Here is a 20,431-nt window from a genome sequence, read left to right on the forward strand (position 1 = left end):
CACATCCCCACGAGGACTAAGAAGACTATCCTCACCCCCCATTGGGCACATGATCAGCTGTAGTTTGAATCAGCTAGTGGAAAACCAATTGGGGATGAAGGGCACAGGCAGCTGTCAGAGTTCAGATCCATGTCCACGGCATCCCTGGGAGCCAGAAGACCGGGTAGGACGTTATGCCCTCACATGAGGCTTGGCATTTCAAATGCATTTACATGCTAGGTCTGGAAAAAGGCAGATATTAGGGATGGATGATAGCAGGATAAGCCCCAGAGCTCCCACAAAGAGGCTGGTTACCTCCAGCTTCTCCCGAGACTGAGTCTGGGCGCCTTCTCCACTTCCCTGTCTTAGGGTCTTGGCTCGAGTTTGCAACACCCTGGCCTCATCTCCCTCTTCAATGAGCCACAATGGTCTCTTGTTTAAAGGGACCTCTCGTGCACTATATGCTCTCTTTTCTCCTCGGTCCAAAACACCTTTTGTCAGACAATGAGAAACGCCCCCCTAATCCTTGTTTGAGGGCTATAATCTGAAATTTGCCCCAAAAATATGGCAGGACAATCTCTGCAGTGAGACACAGGTATGAGCTAAACGTCAGTCAGTCTTTTATTCATTGAGGCTCCATCGACTTGCTTCGCCTATTCTTCCTCCTGTAGACCATGCCAGTATTGTGGGGGCTATGGTGAACTCTCAGTTGGATTATGGTAATGGGATGCTAGCTGGGATCCCTCGTAAACACTTGACATGGCTTCAAAGCGCACAAAATGCAGCAGTGAGGCTGATTTATAAAGTACCTATGGCCTCCCATATTTCTGCATTGCGCCGCTCTCTTCATTAGTTGCCGGTTGAAGACAGAATGCATTTTAAAATCCTCTGCTTGATTTACAAATGTCTGAACAACCTGGCGCCACCATATCTGGCCAAAAAGCTGGTGTGATATGAACTGTCTTGCACCTTATGCTGTGCCGATGGGTTTTTATTGGTGGTCCCACTGTCCTGCTGTGTCTCAAGGGGAGATGGACGGTTTTCAGTATACAGTCCCAAGCTTTGGAAAACATTTCCTTGGGAGCTTAAGGCAACGGACGCTCTCATCCACTTACTGAAAGACTGAAAACCTTCCTATTTAAATAACCCTTTTATTGGTTTCTGAACTTTACTTGTTCAAGTTGTACTATATTGGAGCATATTTGGTGTCTATTGATATCACCTGCACCTAGATGCGATTCACTTAACCCAGTCCGCATGTTATAAATGCATCAAATCAAATCAGTGTTTCAGCACATGCTGATACCTTAATCTCTCCTCCACTCACAAGCCTCAGTCTTAGGGTCTGTCTGCTCCTCTTTCACTCTCCTCTGGTCTTATTCTCCAAATCCTTTTTTGATAGTCTTTTTCTCCTCAACTTCTTTTCTTAATTCTCAGCACACTCCTCCATCTTGCCACTGTTCCTTCTCTCCTCTTCCTCAACTCCTCTTCCAGTGTCCTCCTCTTCTAATGCCGTCTCCCACATCTGTCATGAACTTCAGTTCACGCCCCTTTTGGACCTCCTGGTCCTTGTCTCAACGGGGCTTACATTCCGTACTACTTCCAACATGGCCGCCAAGAGCTGAAGCCCTTGCTCGCTCCATGCGCTGAACGCGGCGTGATCTATTTATAGACCACGCCTTCCGCGGCTCTGCGCGTCTCAATGCTATTGCAGAGTAGCCTCAGACGTGTGTTCGTATCTCGCGGTATTGTTTCCTTTGTCCCAGTGCTATTACCCGCTCCTGACCCTTTGCCCCTTCCTGATTCCAAGCATTAATAGCCTTTCCCAGACTCCCGGATTCCTGGACTCTGTGCTCCCGGAACTAAACGCAACCTGGAACCAGACGAGACTCGAGCAACGGTGTTCAAGACCAGGAGCGTTCGCAAGAAGGCAGCGATCGAAGACACCGGCAAACACTGGACCCAGGTGAGAAGGGGGGAACTCCTTGACACTTTGAGACGCCACCTGATGGAACCTAAAAACAAGATGGAAGCCGCCGTGCAGAACTTAATGCGACGCATGCAAGAATTATCAACCGAGGTTCAAAATCTTAAGGCGGAAAACGCCGGGCTCAAACAATTGGTCTTATCCCGGGATTCTGCTACAAAGGAGCATGCCCTGTTGGGCTGGAATTGTTGACAAGTATGATGGTTCGGCAAAAACACTTAGCGGATTCCTGGATTCATGCCTGGTCCACTTTACCTTTAAGCCCTATTATTTCTCGACTCCTAGGGCTAAGGTGGGTTTCATCATATCCCACCTTTCCGGCAACGCCTTAACTTGGGCAACACCCCTTGTTAACTCCGGCGATGCCCTCCTAGACGACTATGATGGGTTCATACAGGCCCTTAAAGGCATATTTGACCGTCCAGAACAGGTCTATACTACCCAAGAACGCTTGCTGGACTTTCAACAGGGCTCCCAAGATATGCTCACTTATGTGAACAGATTTAAACAATTGGCTAAGGAAGCAGACTGGTCCTCTGAGGCTAGTTTTACCCTGTTCAGGAGAGGCCTGAACGATGAGATCAAGGATGAACTGGCCAGGGTGGCCAGACCAAATTCATTCCAAGCACTAATGGATCTGGCCTTGCAAATAGACTTTCGCATCCAGGAAAGGAAGGCTGAAAGGAAGAAATCCAAGGGAAACCCACCCAAGACGTCCTTTGAGAGCACAGCCAGAATGGACGCAAACCCAAGTCCAGCCCCAGAACCTGAACCCATGCAAATTGAAGCCTTTCGTGGACCCATATCACCCCAAGAAAGATTGAGAAGGATCCATACGGGTTTGTGTATGTATTGTGCTTCAGACAAACATTTGGTCAGGGAATGTCCTCTGGCACCTCCTCGGCGTTCGGGAAACGCCAGCTCCCGATCTTAAATGGAGCAGAGATTCGGGAGAGAGATGTTTGCTCCACATCAATTCCATCCTTGAACTCTCCTGGACAAAACAGTTTGTCGATACTACAGGCCTTCCTGTCGCCCTCCAAAGACAAGACCTATCCCATTCTGGCCTTGATGGACTGCGGAGCTATGGGAATTTTCATTGATCAAGACTGGGTTGTTAGTCATCATATTCCGTACGAGACACGAAACACCATGCAGCCGGTGGAAGCAATTGACAGAAGACCCCCCTCTTCAAGATCCATAAGCCAGCAGACTAAAGAGATCCAACTTTCCATGAACCATCATCAAGAGCGGATTACATTCGACATCATTAAGTCAGCCCATTACCCCATGGTTTTGGGAATGCCCTGGTTACAAAAGCACAATCTGTATATCAATTGGACAGCAGGATAATTATTCCTGGGCTCAGAGTTCTGTATGTCCCACTGTCTATCCCTGGGCCCCTCCTCGATAACTTCTAAAGAACCACCAAGAGACCAAGAAACACCACTCATGGTTTCCAATATCATACAAGTTCCAGAGGCTGATGTATTTTCTACTGCCATAGTCCAAGCCTTACCCCCTCACAGGCCCGATGACTGTGCCGTAGATACGGATCCCTCAGCTGTAATTCCCTTCGGCAGAATGTTCATTCTTTCCGAACCTGAGAAAAAGGCCCTTCGGGAATACCTAGACACTAATCTTGAAAACGGCACCATAAGACCCTCGAAATCTCCAGCAGGTGCTTCGTTGTTCTTCGTTCCCAAGAAGGATACCAAGGAACTCAGACTCCACTGCCCCTGATCTCGGATATCCTGGAAGTTGTGAGAGGAGCCGTAATATTCACCAAATTGGATCTCAGGGGTGCCTACCATTTGATCCGTATCCGGGAAGGAGATGAGTGGAAGACCGCCTTTATAACACCCTTTGGCCACTACGAGTACCTGGTCATGCCCTTTGGACTAGCCAGTGCCCCAGCAGTATTCCAACGTTTTATGGATAGGGTGTTCTCTGATATGTTGTTTCTCTTCGGCATTGTCTATCTGGACGACATATTGATTTTTCCAAGGACCAGCTGAAGCATGAAGGACATGTTTAGGCAGTTCTACAAAGACTCCGGGAACATCACCTCTTAGCCAAGCCTGAAAAATGTTTGTTTCACGTTACCTCTGTGCACTATCTGGGATTTATCCTTAGTCCAGAGGGGATTGGCATGGACCCTTCAAAAGTAAAGGCCATTCTCGCCTGGCCTACTCCCACGTCCGTGAAACAAATCCAATCCTTCCTAGGACTAGCCAATTTCTACCGAAAGTTCATAGCCACCTTTTCCGAGATTGTACAACCTATAGTGGCTCTGCTAAAGAAGGATACCCCATTTGTCTGGTCAACATTACAAGAAACTGCATTCCAGCGTTTGAAGACCGAGTTCACACAAGCGCCCATTTTGGCTCAACCCGATACAAGTCGACCCTTTTTAGTGGAAACGGATGCCTCTAATTACGCTATAGGAGCAGTGTTGAAGCAGAAAATGGAGGACGATTTGGAACACCCCATTGCTTATCTTTCAAGAACCTTAACTCAGAGTGAAACACACTACTCCGTCCTGGAAAAGGAACTCTTAGCCATTCGCCAAGCCTTCACTGAATGGCGACACCTACTTCTGGGAGCCAGACATCCTGTCCAAGTCCGTACTGATCATCGAAACCTTCAGATTCTACTGTCACTGGAGTGCAGGAACAGTCGTCAGGCACGTTGGGCCTACTTTTTTGCCCAGTATCAGTTCCACATTACTCATGTCCCTGGATCACAGAACCTGATCTCTGATGCCTTGTCTCGCTGTCCTGACTACGTGACCACTGAAGATAAGGCATTTCCTAAAATGTTTTCTCCCACGATCTTCGTAGCCCAAGCAGTTGATCTCCTGGAAGACGTCCGATCGCAAACCCAATCCTCGGAAATATGGAAGGACATTTCAACAAGAAATCACTGGAAATTAAGAGCCAAGGAAGGCTACTTATTCAAGGCCAATGCACTACTCATTCCTACACTGAAGTTACAGCAAAAAATAATAAACCTTTGTCATGACACACTCCATTCCGGGCACCGAGGTATCACCAACACCCTCCGTTTTATACAGAGACAGTTCTGGTGACCTAAAATGAAGTCTGACATACAGCAATACATCCAGGCTTGTATAACCTGTGTCCAAAATAAACATGATAACAAAAGACAGGCGGGTCTTCTTCTGCAGCCCACTCTACCCTCTAAACCATGGGAAATCATCGCTACATACTTCATAGTGTAGTTACCACCTTCCCGAGGATATACTACCATCATGGTCACCATAGATTTGTTTACCCATATGGCCCATTTTACGCCACTGGTGAAACTACCCTCCTCTTCAGAGCTAGCTGGAATATTTCTGGAACACATATTCCGACTACATGGGCTTCCTTCCAAGATCATATCTGACCGGGGTCCCCAATACATTTCACAATTCTGGAAACACCTCTGTCGGGTACTAGGAATCCAAAGTACCCTCTCTTCAGGATATCACCCCCAAACCAACAGAGCCACAGAACGTGCAAATCAGACCCTGGCAATATCTCTGATGTTTCGCCACCAAGGTCCAGGATGACTGATCTCTCCTGATACCTGTTGCGGAATTCGCTTACAACTCCGAACACTCAGCGCTACAGACCAGCCCTTTTTATTGTAGTCAGGGGTTCCATCCATCGGTTTTACCCTCGGTTCTTCCTTACCCTAGACCAGTACCTACTGTTGACTCCTGGATCGAAACTCTTATCAACATTCACCGGGAGGCTAAAGAACACATAGAGAAAGCCAGATTACAGACCACGAGGTATGCAGATTCCAAGAGAAGACCAGGTCCTTCCTATACGGTCGATGACCGAGTGTGGTTGTCATCAAAACTACTCCCCTGACACTTGCGACCAAACAAGCTGGCTCCCAGCTACTATGGTCCATTTCCCATCAAGGAGATTATCAATCCTGTCTCATATCGAATCAAGCTACCTGACTCCTGGAAAAGAATTCATCCAGTTTTTCACACATCCCTATTGAAGCCCTACATCCAATCCTCTCGAAAATCCAGTAGACCTCCTCCTCTACTGGTTGACAACCAACTGGAATATGAGGTGTCCCGGATTTGTGACTCCAGGTATAAGCGGGGCCATCTTCAATACCTAGTGCAGTGGAAAGGATATCCTCCTAGCGAAAGGACCTGGGAACCTGTTTCAAATATCAAGGCTCCTCGGTTGCTCAGAAGATTTCACCTATACACCCAGGCAAACCTGGAGGAAAAGGCCTTCAGAGGAGGCATAATGTCATGAACTTCAGTTCACGCCCCTTTTGGACCTCCTGGTCCTTGTCTCAACAGGGCTTACATTCCGTACTACATCCAACATGGCCGTCCAGAGCTGAAGCCCTTGCTCGCTCCATGCGCTGAACGCAGCGTGATCTATTTATAGACCACGCCTTCCGCGGCTCCGCGCGTCTCAATGCTATTGCAGAGTAGCCTCAGACGTGTGTTCATAGCTCACGGTTTTGTTTCCTTAGTCCCAGTGCTATTACCCGCTCCTGACTCTTTCCTCCTTCCTGATTCCGAGCATTACTAGCCTTTCCCAGACTCCCGGATTCCTGGACTCCGTGCTCCCGGAACTAAACGCAACCTGGAACCAGACGAGACTTGAGCAGTGCTGTTCAAGACCAGGAGCGTTCGCAAGAAGGCAGCAATCGAAGACACCGGCAAACACCAGACCCAGGTGAGAAGGGGGGAACTCCTTGACAACATCATCCTGATTACAATACTGAGCCTCTCCCTTCATGGCTCCTCCAACATCCTCCTGAACACCCTACTCTGTCTTTACGTAAAGTCTCCAGCAGCCTTCTCCTAAAAGCATTCATTTGCCTCTCCCTTTATCTCACCTCCAACCTCCTCCTTAACAGACTCCCCTGCTTCTCCCTTGATGTGAGCTCCAGTCTCCTCTGAACCACTTCCTCTCCTCTTTTAGCTTTCCCTCCAGCAGCCTCACTCCTCCTGTTGTTTCCTCTCACCACCTCCCTGTGGATCTTTATGTTCCTTCTCCTCTTGCTCTCTAGCCACCTCTCTCTAGTTTCCTTCCTCATGTATTGCCATAATCTCCTTCTGCCTTCACCTCCAACTCTCTCCATAGCTCCTTCTCTGTCTCCAAACACCCACACCATTGTCAATGTGCCAGTGGTTTATATTGTGAGCCTGCCCCCCACCAAGGGACTGCCCTGGATTAGGTGCTCTGAGGTGGTTACTCATATGAGCACTAGAATTGGATTGGTTAAAATGTGATTGTCTGCATCTTCCCTGCACCTATGTTCCTCTGCCCCACCTCTGTGCGGAAGTGTGGTACAACTCTACATTGAGGCTGATTGTCATTTGGAATTACACTTGGTTTACACAGGGATGGGTGATGCTGACGCAGAGCTCCACTTTAAGAGTTCAAGTGAAGCATTTCCCAGCTACTTGTGAAAGACTGTCAAATAAAGGTTTATTTGTGTGTGGCTGCCAGCGTAAGCTGTTTGAATGTAGGGAGCAGTACTCTGAGTATAGCCCATGTGCTTGCCCGGTTTTGGTAAGTACGTCACAGTTTTATCTTTATGTCTGGACTTGGTCAACCCTTCTTCCTTGGTGACCACAACATTACCTTGATAGGGAGTAGGAATGGCATGTAAGAACATCTTGCGGGAGATGGGGGGTGCCCCAGCTACTGTGTGTGTCGACATGTGGGAATGGCTACAATGTAGACATACTTGTTTTTTGGATGCGCCACACACTTTCAAAGCTTTCCTTAATGTTTGCATAGACTTGCATAATAGCCTGGCACTTAAGGTGGACAAGCACATGTTCCCCCTCAATGTCACAAGACCCTGCTACAAGACAGAGGCATTGTGGGGTATGCCAGGAGATACCACCACCCCACTTCCTTTGAGTCTAGAATTATGAAGCAGATGGCAGCTCCTGGACCCAAGTCTACCCCACCCTTTACCCCTTTACCCCATGATATAGTCCAGGGACTTTACAAAGAAACTGACTAATTAAAACTCAGCAAAATGGGTTTCTTGCTTATTTATAAAGCAATCTAAATATTCCACCATAAACATATACCAATTAAGATATTTGTAGGTAAGACATTACAGAAGCAGGATGAATGTTATACAGTTCTGGTTTTCCTTTTGCATTCTAAGATTTCTAGCATTTAAAAAGAGCTAGACATGGCGGTAGATGAAAGCCCTAACACAAGCAAATGCAATTGATATGTGTGACTGCTTTCTGAGTTATAATGTATTGGGTTTCCGAATGCTGAACGCCACATTAAACACCTGTTTCAGTTTAACAGATACATGAAATGTAAAAACATTTTAATGAGGCTTCCTGCCCCACACTATTTATGTAATTAAGGTACCCTACTCTACATTTGAAAACACAAATAGCGTTTGAAAAGATTGCTATTGGAACTCTTTTAGCTACAGCCAGAAAGGTTTCCTGATTTAATTTTGGAAAATTGGACATGGTCTTAAACTTGCAGTATGTGTCCCCTCTGTTGTTTTTGCTTCAATAAGTCAGAGTTCTGCTCCAGTACTCTCCTGTCTGGTGTCAAGAAAAAATTAAGAAATCATTTGAAGACTTGCAAAAAGCAATCAAGGACAGAAACCGCTTTCTGTGATGAATCATGGGCATTTGTGTGAGAGCAGGGATCACAGGTGGCCTTAGGTATGATGTGATAGGAGTGTTCATCCAATCAGTGTGTGCCTAACATTTCTATGTTTGAGTCCTGCAACACCTGGCTGGAAGAATGCCCACGCATGTCTGATCTCTGAAATTCAAGAGCTGATAAGCATGGAATATTTTCCAAAACGTTTAAAATTTCCCCTTAAGGATTGTGGATTTGGGTGCAGTCGACACTTTGGGTGCCTACATCTGGCTAATAATGTTTTCACTACATGATGTACTGTACATAGGAGAAATTTAAAAAGGAGATGCTTAGTTCTTCAAGCAGCTGCTTAGGCAATAATCACTCTGTTATATTCTGGAATATTTAAGAGAAATTGAACACATAAAGCTATCCAATACTCCTACTTTCCTGCAATAAGGTCTATACTCCATTGAAAGCATTTTCTCTCACCATCAAGCTAAATGGTTGCTGTGCCTTAACGAAGCAGAGAGTACATGCCCGAGGGAATATAGTAGTTAGCCCTTCATTTAGCGCCACCACACATAGGGTGACTGACGTGAGGGTGGGAATGTGTTCTTGTTATTAGAATGGTTGTTTTATTAGTATTCTTAGATAATTCATAGACGTCCTTTTGTCTTTCAGTTAGAACCTGGTGCTCTTGACGAGCTACAGATTGCTACAATATTAAGGGAAATCCTGAAGGGACTTGAGTACCTCCATTCAGAAAAGAAAATACATAGAGATATCAAAGGTAAGCTGTTAATATGCCTGGATAATAAGTATTAATTGCTATCATATGCAGATGATATAATTATTTTCTATGCTATTCTAATTGGTCTTCAGAGGAGATTAGAGTCTTTCTATCAATACACTACTATGAATAACTTGAAAATAAACCTGACAAAATCTAAAACCTTTGTGTTCCCCAACAAAAGGAAAACCAATAGATAGGAATGGCAGTTGGGGGTTGTACACCTGGAACATGTGTCATCCCTCACCTATTTGGGGTTTTACAAAAGGGAAAGGAAAAATTAAAAGCAATTTTGAGAAACCGGGAGAAGTAACATCAAACCGTTAAAGGCCCAGATGAACATTTTTGATAGAAATTGTTGTAAATATTTTTCATTACCCCTAAAAAACCTCTATACAATGAAAGTCATCCCGACCATAACCTAGGGACTGAAACAGAGTCATCCTAAAGTTTGGGAAAGACTGGCAAGAATTGATGGAATCATTTGGAAATCTGTTGTGTGTTTACCTAATTCCTTATCAGTGTCTTTGTTGAGAATGGAATTGGGATTGTTGTCCCTCAGGTCTATTGTCAAGAAGAAAAAGTTACAATTGCTCAGTAGGTTTCTTATATTTGCCAAAAATTCTATGCCCGAACACATTAAAAAAAAGACTATTTCAAACGTCCAGTATCTCAGGTAGAGCAGTTTGTGACTGAGGGCCTCAACTTTTTCAGTTAGATTGGATCCAATAAAGGGGAGTTGTTAGAAAATCCCAATTTGACCAAAAAGAAATTTCATTTACGACTCGGAAATGAATAAAAGGTTAGTGAATTCATGTATATCACACAAAGATTTTGTAATGGTTCACTGTAAAAGAGAGATATTATCAACGTATATTAGTACATATCCATTAAGCAAATGATGCATGTTTTTTCTCTGCTTCCATCTCAACTTAATGCCAACACTAGGAGTGGTGGGTACATGAGTATGCCTGAGAAGAGAGGAAAGGTTATGCTTTTTTCTTTATTGTATTAACAAAAAAACTTTTCACAACCATATTCCATAAACTCCAACAATGCAAAAATGCAATCGCTACCAATATATCTTAATTACATTAATTTAAAAAGTAACACTGCAAGGGCAGGGGCTGCGATAGTCACACAGGCACTCCCCTCAATTTAAAATTTAAAACATTTGAGCAATTTTCCTCCATAACAAAGTGAAAAAATTAATGCAGGCATGATTATTCCTTCTCATGTATTCTTCCCATAACAAGTACTGGGGAAGGCTCACCATTAAACCTCCTGAACGAAGTGCACTGGCCCTTTAATCAGCAAGAGATACACATTCAGACAGAAGATGCCTTACTGATTCCACTCCCCCCTCCCCACAAAGCCGGCATTCCCTGCCTATTTCTGTTGCGTGTTGCCAAGTCCTTTCAATTTCCCTTGTTCTAACGGTGTTAAATTTCAGTTTTACATAATCCCACAGCAATTAGTTGCTCACAAATTGTTGGATATAAGTAGGGATGTGATTCATTCCCTGAATGTAGGCCAGATTGGTCTGAGCCATAGCCGAGTAAAGTGACTTTCATAGTTTTATTAAAACTCTGAAGAGATGAATCCAATGAGTGCCCAGGGGCAATTAATAGACATTTATTTGCCGTGGCATATAGTCTTACAAGATTACTAGATGGCATTAATGTTGTTCTAGTGGTGAAGATATCAAAGATTAGGTTTAGAAGGGAGACTTCCGGGGCATTAACCTTCTTCCAATAGAGGGTAAGCAGCTAAGATATATTCTGCATTTGATGGGCGAGATGCCATACTCCAGTAGGATCATTTCCATTGCCGTGCGGGGGGGCGTAAGAGCCTCTTTAGCGGGGCTCTTCAAGTTTACTTGTCTCTGCCAGTTGTAACAGTGCCCATATTTCAGCAACGTAGAGTAAAACAGAAGCTATTTTAGCTTGATATAGCTGAAATAACGAGCCAGAAGAAAACCCCCCTCTCTTCAAATCAAAAGACAGAATACGGCCCAGCATCACGTTGGTCCTCAATCTTACTTGATCCAAGTGGATGTTGCCCCTTAGCCTACTATGCAGGTGTATGACCAAGTATTTATATGAAGGGACTACTTCGAGTTTCACACCTTACATCACCCATCTCACCTTTTCTTCTTTGTTCTCACCGGGTTAAAAACCATAACTTTGGTTTTGGAAATATTTATGACAAGCAAATTGATAACAAAGTGCACTTTCAGTTTGTTCAGGGATGCTTGCAGACCTTCTGGGGTAGGATCCAGAATGGATAGGTCATCTGCATAACACAGCCACTGGATCGTGGTAGAGCCCAGTTTCAGATGGATTGCAATAAGGTTTTTTAGTGCCTCCCCCAGGTCAAACAAAAAAAGATTGAACAGTATCAGTATGGGGGCTAAGATATTGCTTTGTTTGAGGCCTTTATGAGTTGGTATCCAAGATGAGGCCCCCATGCTGATCCAATCAAATCTTAACCCTGGTGTGTGAATGTAGTGAAACAATCATCCTTAGAAGACCAAAAGGGATCTTCGGTTTGAGCAGCTTCCCCGACAGCCTGTTGCTATCCACCATGTCGAACGCGGCCCTTAGATCGATATAAGCCACGTAGACCAGGAGTGTTCTGATCATGCCTGCTTGTTGAATAATGGTAGAGAGGGCAAGAATATTTATAATGATGCTGGAGTTCTTTCGAAATCCCGTTTGGTTGAAAGGGATAATGTTGGAAGACTACGGCCAGATAGTCGGGTCAGATTTAATAATTGTATTACAAATCCCATCAGGGCCCAGGGCCCTGGAGGATTTTCTGGCACCAATAATCCCAAGAATAACTTCAAGACTGAGTCCAAAAGCCCAGTTCTCCAAGCACTTCACCCAAACTGAGGGATCTACATAAGTACCTCCCAGCAGCTGCTGAGTATATGAAGCCCATCCCAAGTCAAATATACCATTTATGTCTCAAATTATTGGATCTCTACCATTTACAATCCTCCAAAATTCTATGGTGTTGCTAGATAGCGATGCCTGAACCAGATCCCGCCAACAGAGGCATTCAGTAACATACCTATGCTTCTTCAACCATTTGCAATACTTATGTTTAACAGACTTCACCTCAAGACTATGTGCCATTAGTTGTAATTGTAATTTTGCAATGGCCCTAAGATTCCCCCCTCAACATCCTCTTTCTATTCCTGATTTCTCTGCCATAAGGATGCCGCTGAGGGTTCCTACAGCACAGGCCCGTCCTACCTATAGATGGAGTAGTTGTCAGGGAACACTTCTGAAAGGTTGCCAAGTGGGGTGCAAACTGAGAGAGGGCCGAGCAGGCGCACTTCGATGATGTTTGCACAGTAATAGTAGATTGTGTCATAATAAAGGAACCCAGGGTATCTCGCGTGACCGTCACTGCATGCGCCATGTTCAGGTAATTTCATGTGATGCAGTTTAGGCTAAGGTTAACACTTAAATGGGCCGATGTTCTCAGACAATGGGCCAAGGCCTGCAGTTTCAAATGCACTAAGATGATGAAGTGGTCGCTCTATGGGCACTGATACACACACATGTCCGCCACAAATGAGGGCAAGTTAGCAGCAAACGTATAGTCCAGTATGCTGCTCCCCCCATTTCCCACCGAGTGAAACTTGGCAGCGTGTCAGACTTGCATGCGCCATTAATCAGGGAGAAGCCGTACTTACCCAATAGACATGCCCAACTCATAACCCATTGGTGCGCCCTAGAGGAGCCTCCACCCCGCACAGAATCCCCAGTTCCACACGAATCCACCACTGAGCAAAGAGAGTACACAGGAATCCTTGCATTAAAATCCCCACTGAGTACAACTGGGCCCCCAAAGTCCAACTCTCCTAATGTGACCTCCATTTCCCTAAGAATGATGATGACATTCACTGTGTAGGGCAGGACGTAGATGTTTATGAGAAGTAACTCCGGGGGTGTATTGACCCGGCATGCTGGGCAAGAGTCCCCTTACCTATAAGAATGTTAGCAGAGAATTACACTTCTTCTAAAAGCTCCATAGGGTTAGCAGAGAATGACGGTTCTTCTACAAGCTCCATAGAGAGCAAGGCTTCCCTTAGGATGGCCATTGGGGCCCTGCACAGCTACACGGGTTAAAAAACTCCAACCGTCAACCACAAGGGGATCCGTTAACCAGGTCTCCTGTAACAAAACAACACTAAACCCATCTATGTGCTCCAGCAGCCCGTCTGGCTGGAATAGGTGAACATGTCCCTGTGTGTTCCAGCTCAATAGCAAAAAAGGTTGAGTGGACCCCTAGTTAGGAGTGAGGGGCCCTCCTCCTCTCGATCGGTGTTGCTAACCATGCCCAATGGGAGTCATCCCCCTAGAACCCCTGCCCCTCAGCAGCAACCAGTCGCCTGCACGTCCTCTGCGGCAACAACATGTTGGTGCTGAGGGCTTCACGTTGCTGCTGCCCGTTCACAGCCTCTTTTGGCAACCTTACGTCACTTATTGGCCCAACAGCCATGTTTGTGCCCATTGAAATCCACCAATTCAAGAACTGAGCAATCATAACCCAATTTGTAGATTACTGCACAATGTTCCAAAATGTAATACAGTGTGTCTTCAGTATAAAAATGCCCAAGTGAGATGGCTGGGTTAATGGACTCATACATATCTACAATTCCGATGTCATTGCTGTTGATATATCGCAGGGGAGCCACCGCATATAAGAGCTCGGGAAAGCGTGAGCGGTTTAGGTAGAGACTGCTGCCCATACAAAATAAAATTTGCACCTGCAGGACCTTTACAGGATTGGAGAGTGCAGACTTGGAGGCAGCTGAAACACTGGGAGGGGCACCAACAGCCCTTTTCCCCAAGTTCACTTGAGTCATAACGCTATTCGTAGGGTGACAGACTTCACCAGAGTCCATTGCCGGATCAGCAGTAAAGAAATCTTCAAGATTGGAAACTTGATCCTCGTCCAACCCCATGGGACAGTTAGAATGATGTGAGCTATTAGCCGTCCCTTGGCTTATTTCCTGCTGCCGAGTGCCCTTATTCAATTTCGTTTGGGTTTTGACAAATGGGCACTTATTCTGTGCATTAGATAACCAATTCGTCTTGCATAGGATGGTAGCTCTACCGTGAGCTATTCCCTCGCACGCTCAACCTCCAGGCGGATTACTGTTGCTCAGTTAGATAAGTGTGGAGCCTTACTGTGACTCATGCATTTCTTCCTTGGAGGAGTGGCGTGAGAGTGGCAGTCGGTGCTGGACTCTCTTGTGAGACTAAGTTGAAGTCTTCCTACTGTGGCATTGCTTTACTGGAAGAGCTGCCTTTCTTACAAAAGCACCAGGAACTCCACAGAGTGGCGTTAGAGTGGCAGTCGGTGCAGGACTCTCTTGTAAGACTAAGGGGGTAATTCATAGAATTCAGCGCACAAGTGGCGCACGCGGCTGGCGCACAGTGTGCACGTGCGACAGTCTGCGCCAGCCGCGTGCGCCAAAATCCATTTCCGCGCACAGCGTATTCATGGATTTGAACATCCCTAACCAGCCGTGGCGCAGAGTGGCGCAGTGACCCTGCAGCAGCGCCAGTTATAACCCCAACCCCTCCCTGTGTGCCATGTACAGCGCACAAATCCCGTACATGGCGCACAGGCCCCCAACCACGAAAACGCCTGTAAAACTCCCCGCGCACCCCTCCGAATACACATACCCCGCTGCGCCGGGAGTTACACACGATATTGGCCGTGTGCGAGTGGGGTACGTGTATTACTGGGGTGCGCGGGAAGAATCACACGCGATTGGCCCTGTGCGAGCAGGGTACGTGTATTTCAGAGGTAGGCGGGAAGTTTCACACGTGATTGGCCCTGTGCGAGCGGGGTATGTGTATTTCGGGGGTGCGCGGGAAGTTCCACACGCGATTGGCCCTGTGCGAGCAGGGTACATGTATTTAGGGGGTACGTGGGTAGGTTCACATGCGATTGGCCCTGTGCGAGCGGGGTACGTGTATTTCGGGGGTGCGCAGGAAGTTTCACACATGATTGGCCCTGTGCGAGCAGGGTACGTGTATTTCCGGGGTACGCGGGAAGTTTCACATGCGATTTGCCTTGTGCGAGCAGGGTATGTGTATTTCGGGGGTGTGCAGGAAGTTTCACATGCGATTTGCCCTGTGCGAGCGGGGTACGTGTATTACTGGGGTGCGCGGGGAGTCCCACTCGCGATTGTCCCTGTGCGAGCGGGGTACGTGTATTACTGGGGTGTGCGGGGAGTTCAACACGCGATTGGGCTGTGCGAGCGGGCACGTGGATTTCGGGGTTGCGCGGGAACTTTCACACGCGATTTCGCTGTCAGAGCGGGGGTGGAGGGCGCGGCGAGTCCCACACATGAATTGGCAGTGTGGGTCCTCCCAGGTGTGCCCTCTACCCCCTCCATGGCCCCTGCAGGCAACCCAAACCACAGGGGACTACTCTGCACCCCTGGTCATGTCCTGCAGGCAGCCCATCCACCATGGGCATGCCCCCCAGCCAGCCCACATGTCACCTTCCACTTCCAGCACCCCCACCCACCCAGCAGTGAGCCACAGGCCCTGACTCATGTCCCCCAGCACCCCTACCCACCTAGCAGTGAGGGGCACCTGCCAGCAGGCCCCGAATCATGTCCCCCAGCACCCCCACCCCCCAGCAGTGAGCCTCAGGCCCTGACCCATGTCCCTCAGCACCCCCACCCCCCAGCATTGACGGGCACCTGCCAGCAGGCCCCGGCTCATGTCCCCCAGCACCCCATCCCCCAGCAGTGAGGGGCACCTGCCAGCTGGCCCGACTCATGTCCCCCAGCACCCCCACCCACCCAGCAGTGAGCCTCAGGCCCTGACTCCCCCACCCACCCAGCAGTGAGCCTCAGGCCCTGACTCATGTCCCCCAACACCCCACCCCCCAGCAGTGAGAGGCACCTGCCAGCAGGCCCCGACTCATGTCCCCCAGCACCCCCACCCACCCAGCAGTGAGCCTCAGGCCCTGACTCATGTCCCCCAGCACCCCCACCCACCCAGCAGTGAGGGGCACCTGCCAGCAGGCCCCGACTTACGTCCCCCAGCACCCCCACCCTCCAGCAGTGAGCCTCAAACCCTGACTCATGTCCCCCAGCACCCCCACTCCCCAGCAGTGAGCCTCAGGCCCTGACTCATGTCCCCCAGCACCCCCACCCCCTAGCATTGACAGGCACCTGCCAGTAGGCCCCGACTCATGTCCCCCAGCACCCCCACCCCCCAGCAGTGAGGGGCACCTGCCAGCAGGCCCCGGCTCATGTCCCCCAGCACCCCCACCCCCCAGCAGTGAGGAGCACCTGCCAGCAGGCCCCGGCTCATGTCCCCCAGCACCCCCACCCCCCAGCAGTGAGGGGCACCTGCCAGCAGGCCCGACTCATGTCTCCCAGCACCCCCACCCACCCAGCAGTGAGGGGAACCTGCCAGCAGGCCCCGACCCATGTCCCCCAGGTGGAATCTGGGCCGGAAGACGGCAGGGAGAACGACTGGCGCATAGTCTCCACAGAGGAGGAGAGGTCCGCCAGAGTGCGTGACACATGTAGGAACCCACCGACCAGGGCCCATCCCAACAGTGCCACGTTGCGACGCTGCTGTTCATGATGGCGTGCGTGCTCCGCCCAGGAAGCATGCACATCATCACAAATGTCACGTGTGCACAACGCAACACCAACCAGGATGGAGCCCATACGGTCGTGGGACCCCTCGTCCGCAGGTAGTGGAGAGGCAAATGATGTGGCACTCCCCCCTACCTGCGGACGGGCCTGGGACGGGGCATCCCTGCTGGTGCATGGAGGTGCAGTCACAGGGTCAAGGACAGCGACATGCACAGGCCCCTCCGCGGTGACCTGTGCTGCCTCCTGACCCGGGCCCTGGACTGCACCACTTGCACCAGTGGTACTACCCCCACCAGGCCCCATGTGCGGCTCAGTAGCGAGCTCCTCCTCCTCTGTGGAGACCACCAACCTGGATGTCTCCACACCGTAGTCTGCCATTGCAAGCCCCTGTGGGGGCTCACCCGGCCCTTCCGCTACAACAGTTGTGCCAGACGCGGCACCAGCCCCCTCGCTCCCGGATGATGGCAATTCCTGGGAGGGTGGCTGGGCCTTGCGTCGCCGCCCGGTGGAGGCATCCCCGCCGCTTGGCTCCACAGCGCCGTCTCCGCCCTCTTCTTCACTTGACGCTGCATAGAGGGAGACATAGAACACAAGTCACAGGGTACAGTACAATATTCCCCTAGACAGGAAGCAATAACACATGAGTGGCACTGTCAAATGTCACTTCCATCCTGTCCCTCCATAACACATGGGTGAATGCATGCAACGCACATGCAGAAACAGTCCCGGCGCCTGCAATCAACATCAGCATCCATGTACAAGGGCCTCTGTTAACCAAAATGTTGCCTTCAAACTCACATGCATCATGGCTCACACTGATCCCATGCACACACATCACCGGAGGGTCATGCATCATGGCTTGTACACCACAGACACAGTGGATAGACACAGTGGATACAACAGTGAAGGCACTGCATGAGTGAATCTACACATCATCACGGACATGTGTGATGCATCCATGGCGTTTCAAAGTCACACACACACTTCTCCGACACACACACATGTGCACCATACATGTACATGACAGCAGCACCCATCCCTCACACCCCCTCCATGTCCAAGAACAGAGACTGGCATGCTTTCAGGTGTGCATTCCGCATACAGCTCCCCATGTTGCATTGGAACACATGCACCATCCATGTGGTTCACACATTACTGGTCTCACATGCACGACCATGATGTCCCTGCACACACCCATCCATACATGGCCTATGTCACACATACAGGCAAGTATCAGACTACCAGCACACTGCAACATGCCCTGTCTCACACAGCAATGCTTGCCACTTACTGCTCAACTCCAGACTGGTCTGCCTCTGAAGGATCTGGGCATGGAGCGCTGGGGGCGTAGGGTCTAGGACCCTCATCTGGATGCTGCTCATGCTGCCCCGGCCCCCCTCCGCGAGGCGCCCGGCCTTGTAGAGGGTCCTGGACCTCAAGTCTTCCCAGCGCTTCTTGACGTGCTTGATGTCGTGGGTTGCCACCCCCTCCGCGTTGATGGCAACCACTGCGTCCTCCCAGATCCTTGACCGTCCTTCCTTGTTGGCGCGTGATGTTCCGAAGAGGGCATCATAATGCCCCAGGACATGCTCCACCAGGACACCAACTTCCTTCTCACTGAAGCTGGTGGCCCTCTGCCTCTCTGACTGGGGGTCACCAGTGGTCTCAGATGGTGTTTGCCCCGACATGGCGACCCCCAAGGCAGGCGTGGGTGGGCAACTGGGTCCTGGGGCTGGGCTGTGGAGCGATGGTATACCAGTCGGGAGTCTTCTGTTCCAGCAGGGGTGGACACAGCAACTGGACCCCTGCAGATGGCTGACGTGCAGGCACCAAATAGCAGGGCACGTGGGCAGCAGACAGGCAGCAGCAGATGGCTGGTGGGAGCGTGCTTGGGGCTCTTGGGGGCAGGAAAATGGCCTTTGGGCAGGAGCGTGGTCTTCCGTGTATATTCGCGTGGCCAGCTTGATATGGAGTGATTTGGCACGTGAAAAAATTGCACGTCAGTGTAAAATCCAAGGAAAGGCCCTTAGCACATAAGCGTGTCAGTGACGTTACGCGCGCGGGCGTTTCCCACAACACGGGTGCATAGTGAATCAGCACGTGAGAAAACTGCACGTCACCGTGCTATTGGAGGAAAGGGCCTTAGTGCGTAAGCACGTAAGTGACGTTTCACATGTGGGCTGGCTTAAAATGTACGAGTATCATGCTGTTTCCTTGTACGTGCTTTTTGTGGAGAGCGAGCAGGTGTATCGTGTACTTCTTGTCGGTTCACACGCGATTACTTCACGTGTCCAGTTCATACTCCCTGTTTCCTCAGACTGCGTTCTTTTCTTCTTTTGGCGGGGGAGTTGCCAATGCGCACACGTGCATCTTTTTCACGTTCTTTTTCAAGGCAGACGGTGAGTCACGCATGTATTTTCCAACTGTGGTTGCCCCCGTGTGTCGCGTACCCCAGACTGCGTGTAACACGCGTATGCATATTTTTGTGTTTCTGGGTGCCACAGCGTAGTGCGGGTTCATTTTTCCACGCACGTGGTCTACCAGGGGTTGCGTGCACATGTAGTTTTGTTTTAGGGGTGCCTGTGCGTTGCGTGACCGTTCATCTTCCCACAGGGGTCACATCCAGCCTTGCTAGAGCACTAGGGTATGAATTCCATCTAGTACCCTACCCGTTTCACCCCAATTGCCCAGGACAATTGTTTACTGCAACTCCCATATGCACAACAACATCAGTGCCATGGTTGGGAGGCGACCAAGCAGTAAGGGAGGCAAAGGTGGCCGACCTCCAAAAGGTGGGCATGGTAGGCGTGGTAGGGGACATGGCCAGTATTTGCAGGGTGCCCCTAGAGCCCAGTGTGTGGAGGACCAATCGGGGACACCCATGCCCCCCCAATGGTTGTGGGAAACGTAGCTGACACCATCCCAGCTCAGCCCTTGTTGGACCGGCCCATTTTGGCACCTGAACCGGCACAGGATGACTCCCAGGCTGACTTCCAGGTCAGCAAGTCTAAGCCATGTGTGCCGGTGAAAGTTGCTGTCACCAGGACACGTGGATCTGGGGCAGCAATGTCATCTGCTGCACCAAGTAGCCAGGGTGGGGAGGCTGCAGGGGCAGCTGCAGCTCAATCCACCCCAGCTCCGAGTCTCCCAGCCGGGACAGTGTCGGTCCAGGTCCATCACACCGACGTTGGCCCTGCCAACATCACCCTACAGCCAATGCCTGCACCAAGACCTATGGTCATTGTGCCATTACAGGCTTCTAGTACCAAGTCCACCTGCGCTTCTGCCCCTACTGACCAAAGCGGTGTAAGCCACTCAGGATCCGCACCACCTTACAAGAGGAAGAAGAAGGGTGCTCTTGCACTACAGGCTGAGAACCCAGACACGGCTAC

At 49.4% G+C, this 20,431-nt stretch overlaps 1 protein-coding gene across 1 annotated transcript in view; it reads left to right on the forward strand.

Moving 5' to 3' along the window:
* Positions 1–20,431, forward strand: part of STK24 (serine/threonine kinase 24) — a 1,188,458-nt gene that overhangs the window by 908,442 nt on the left and 259,585 nt on the right. Inside the window, exon 4 of the mRNA XM_069639237.1 lies at positions 9,277–9,385. Coding sequence (XP_069495338.1) covers positions 9,277–9,385 — 109 coding nt within the window. The remainder of the gene's footprint in view (positions 1–9,276; positions 9,386–20,431) is intronic.

The sequence above is a fragment of the Ambystoma mexicanum genome, chromosome 7q, assembly GCF_040938575.1.
Source record: "Ambystoma mexicanum isolate Mex_15411 chromosome 7q, UKY_AmexF1_1, whole genome shotgun sequence".
Lineage (NCBI taxonomy): Eukaryota > Metazoa > Chordata > Amphibia > Caudata > Ambystomatidae > Ambystoma > Ambystoma mexicanum.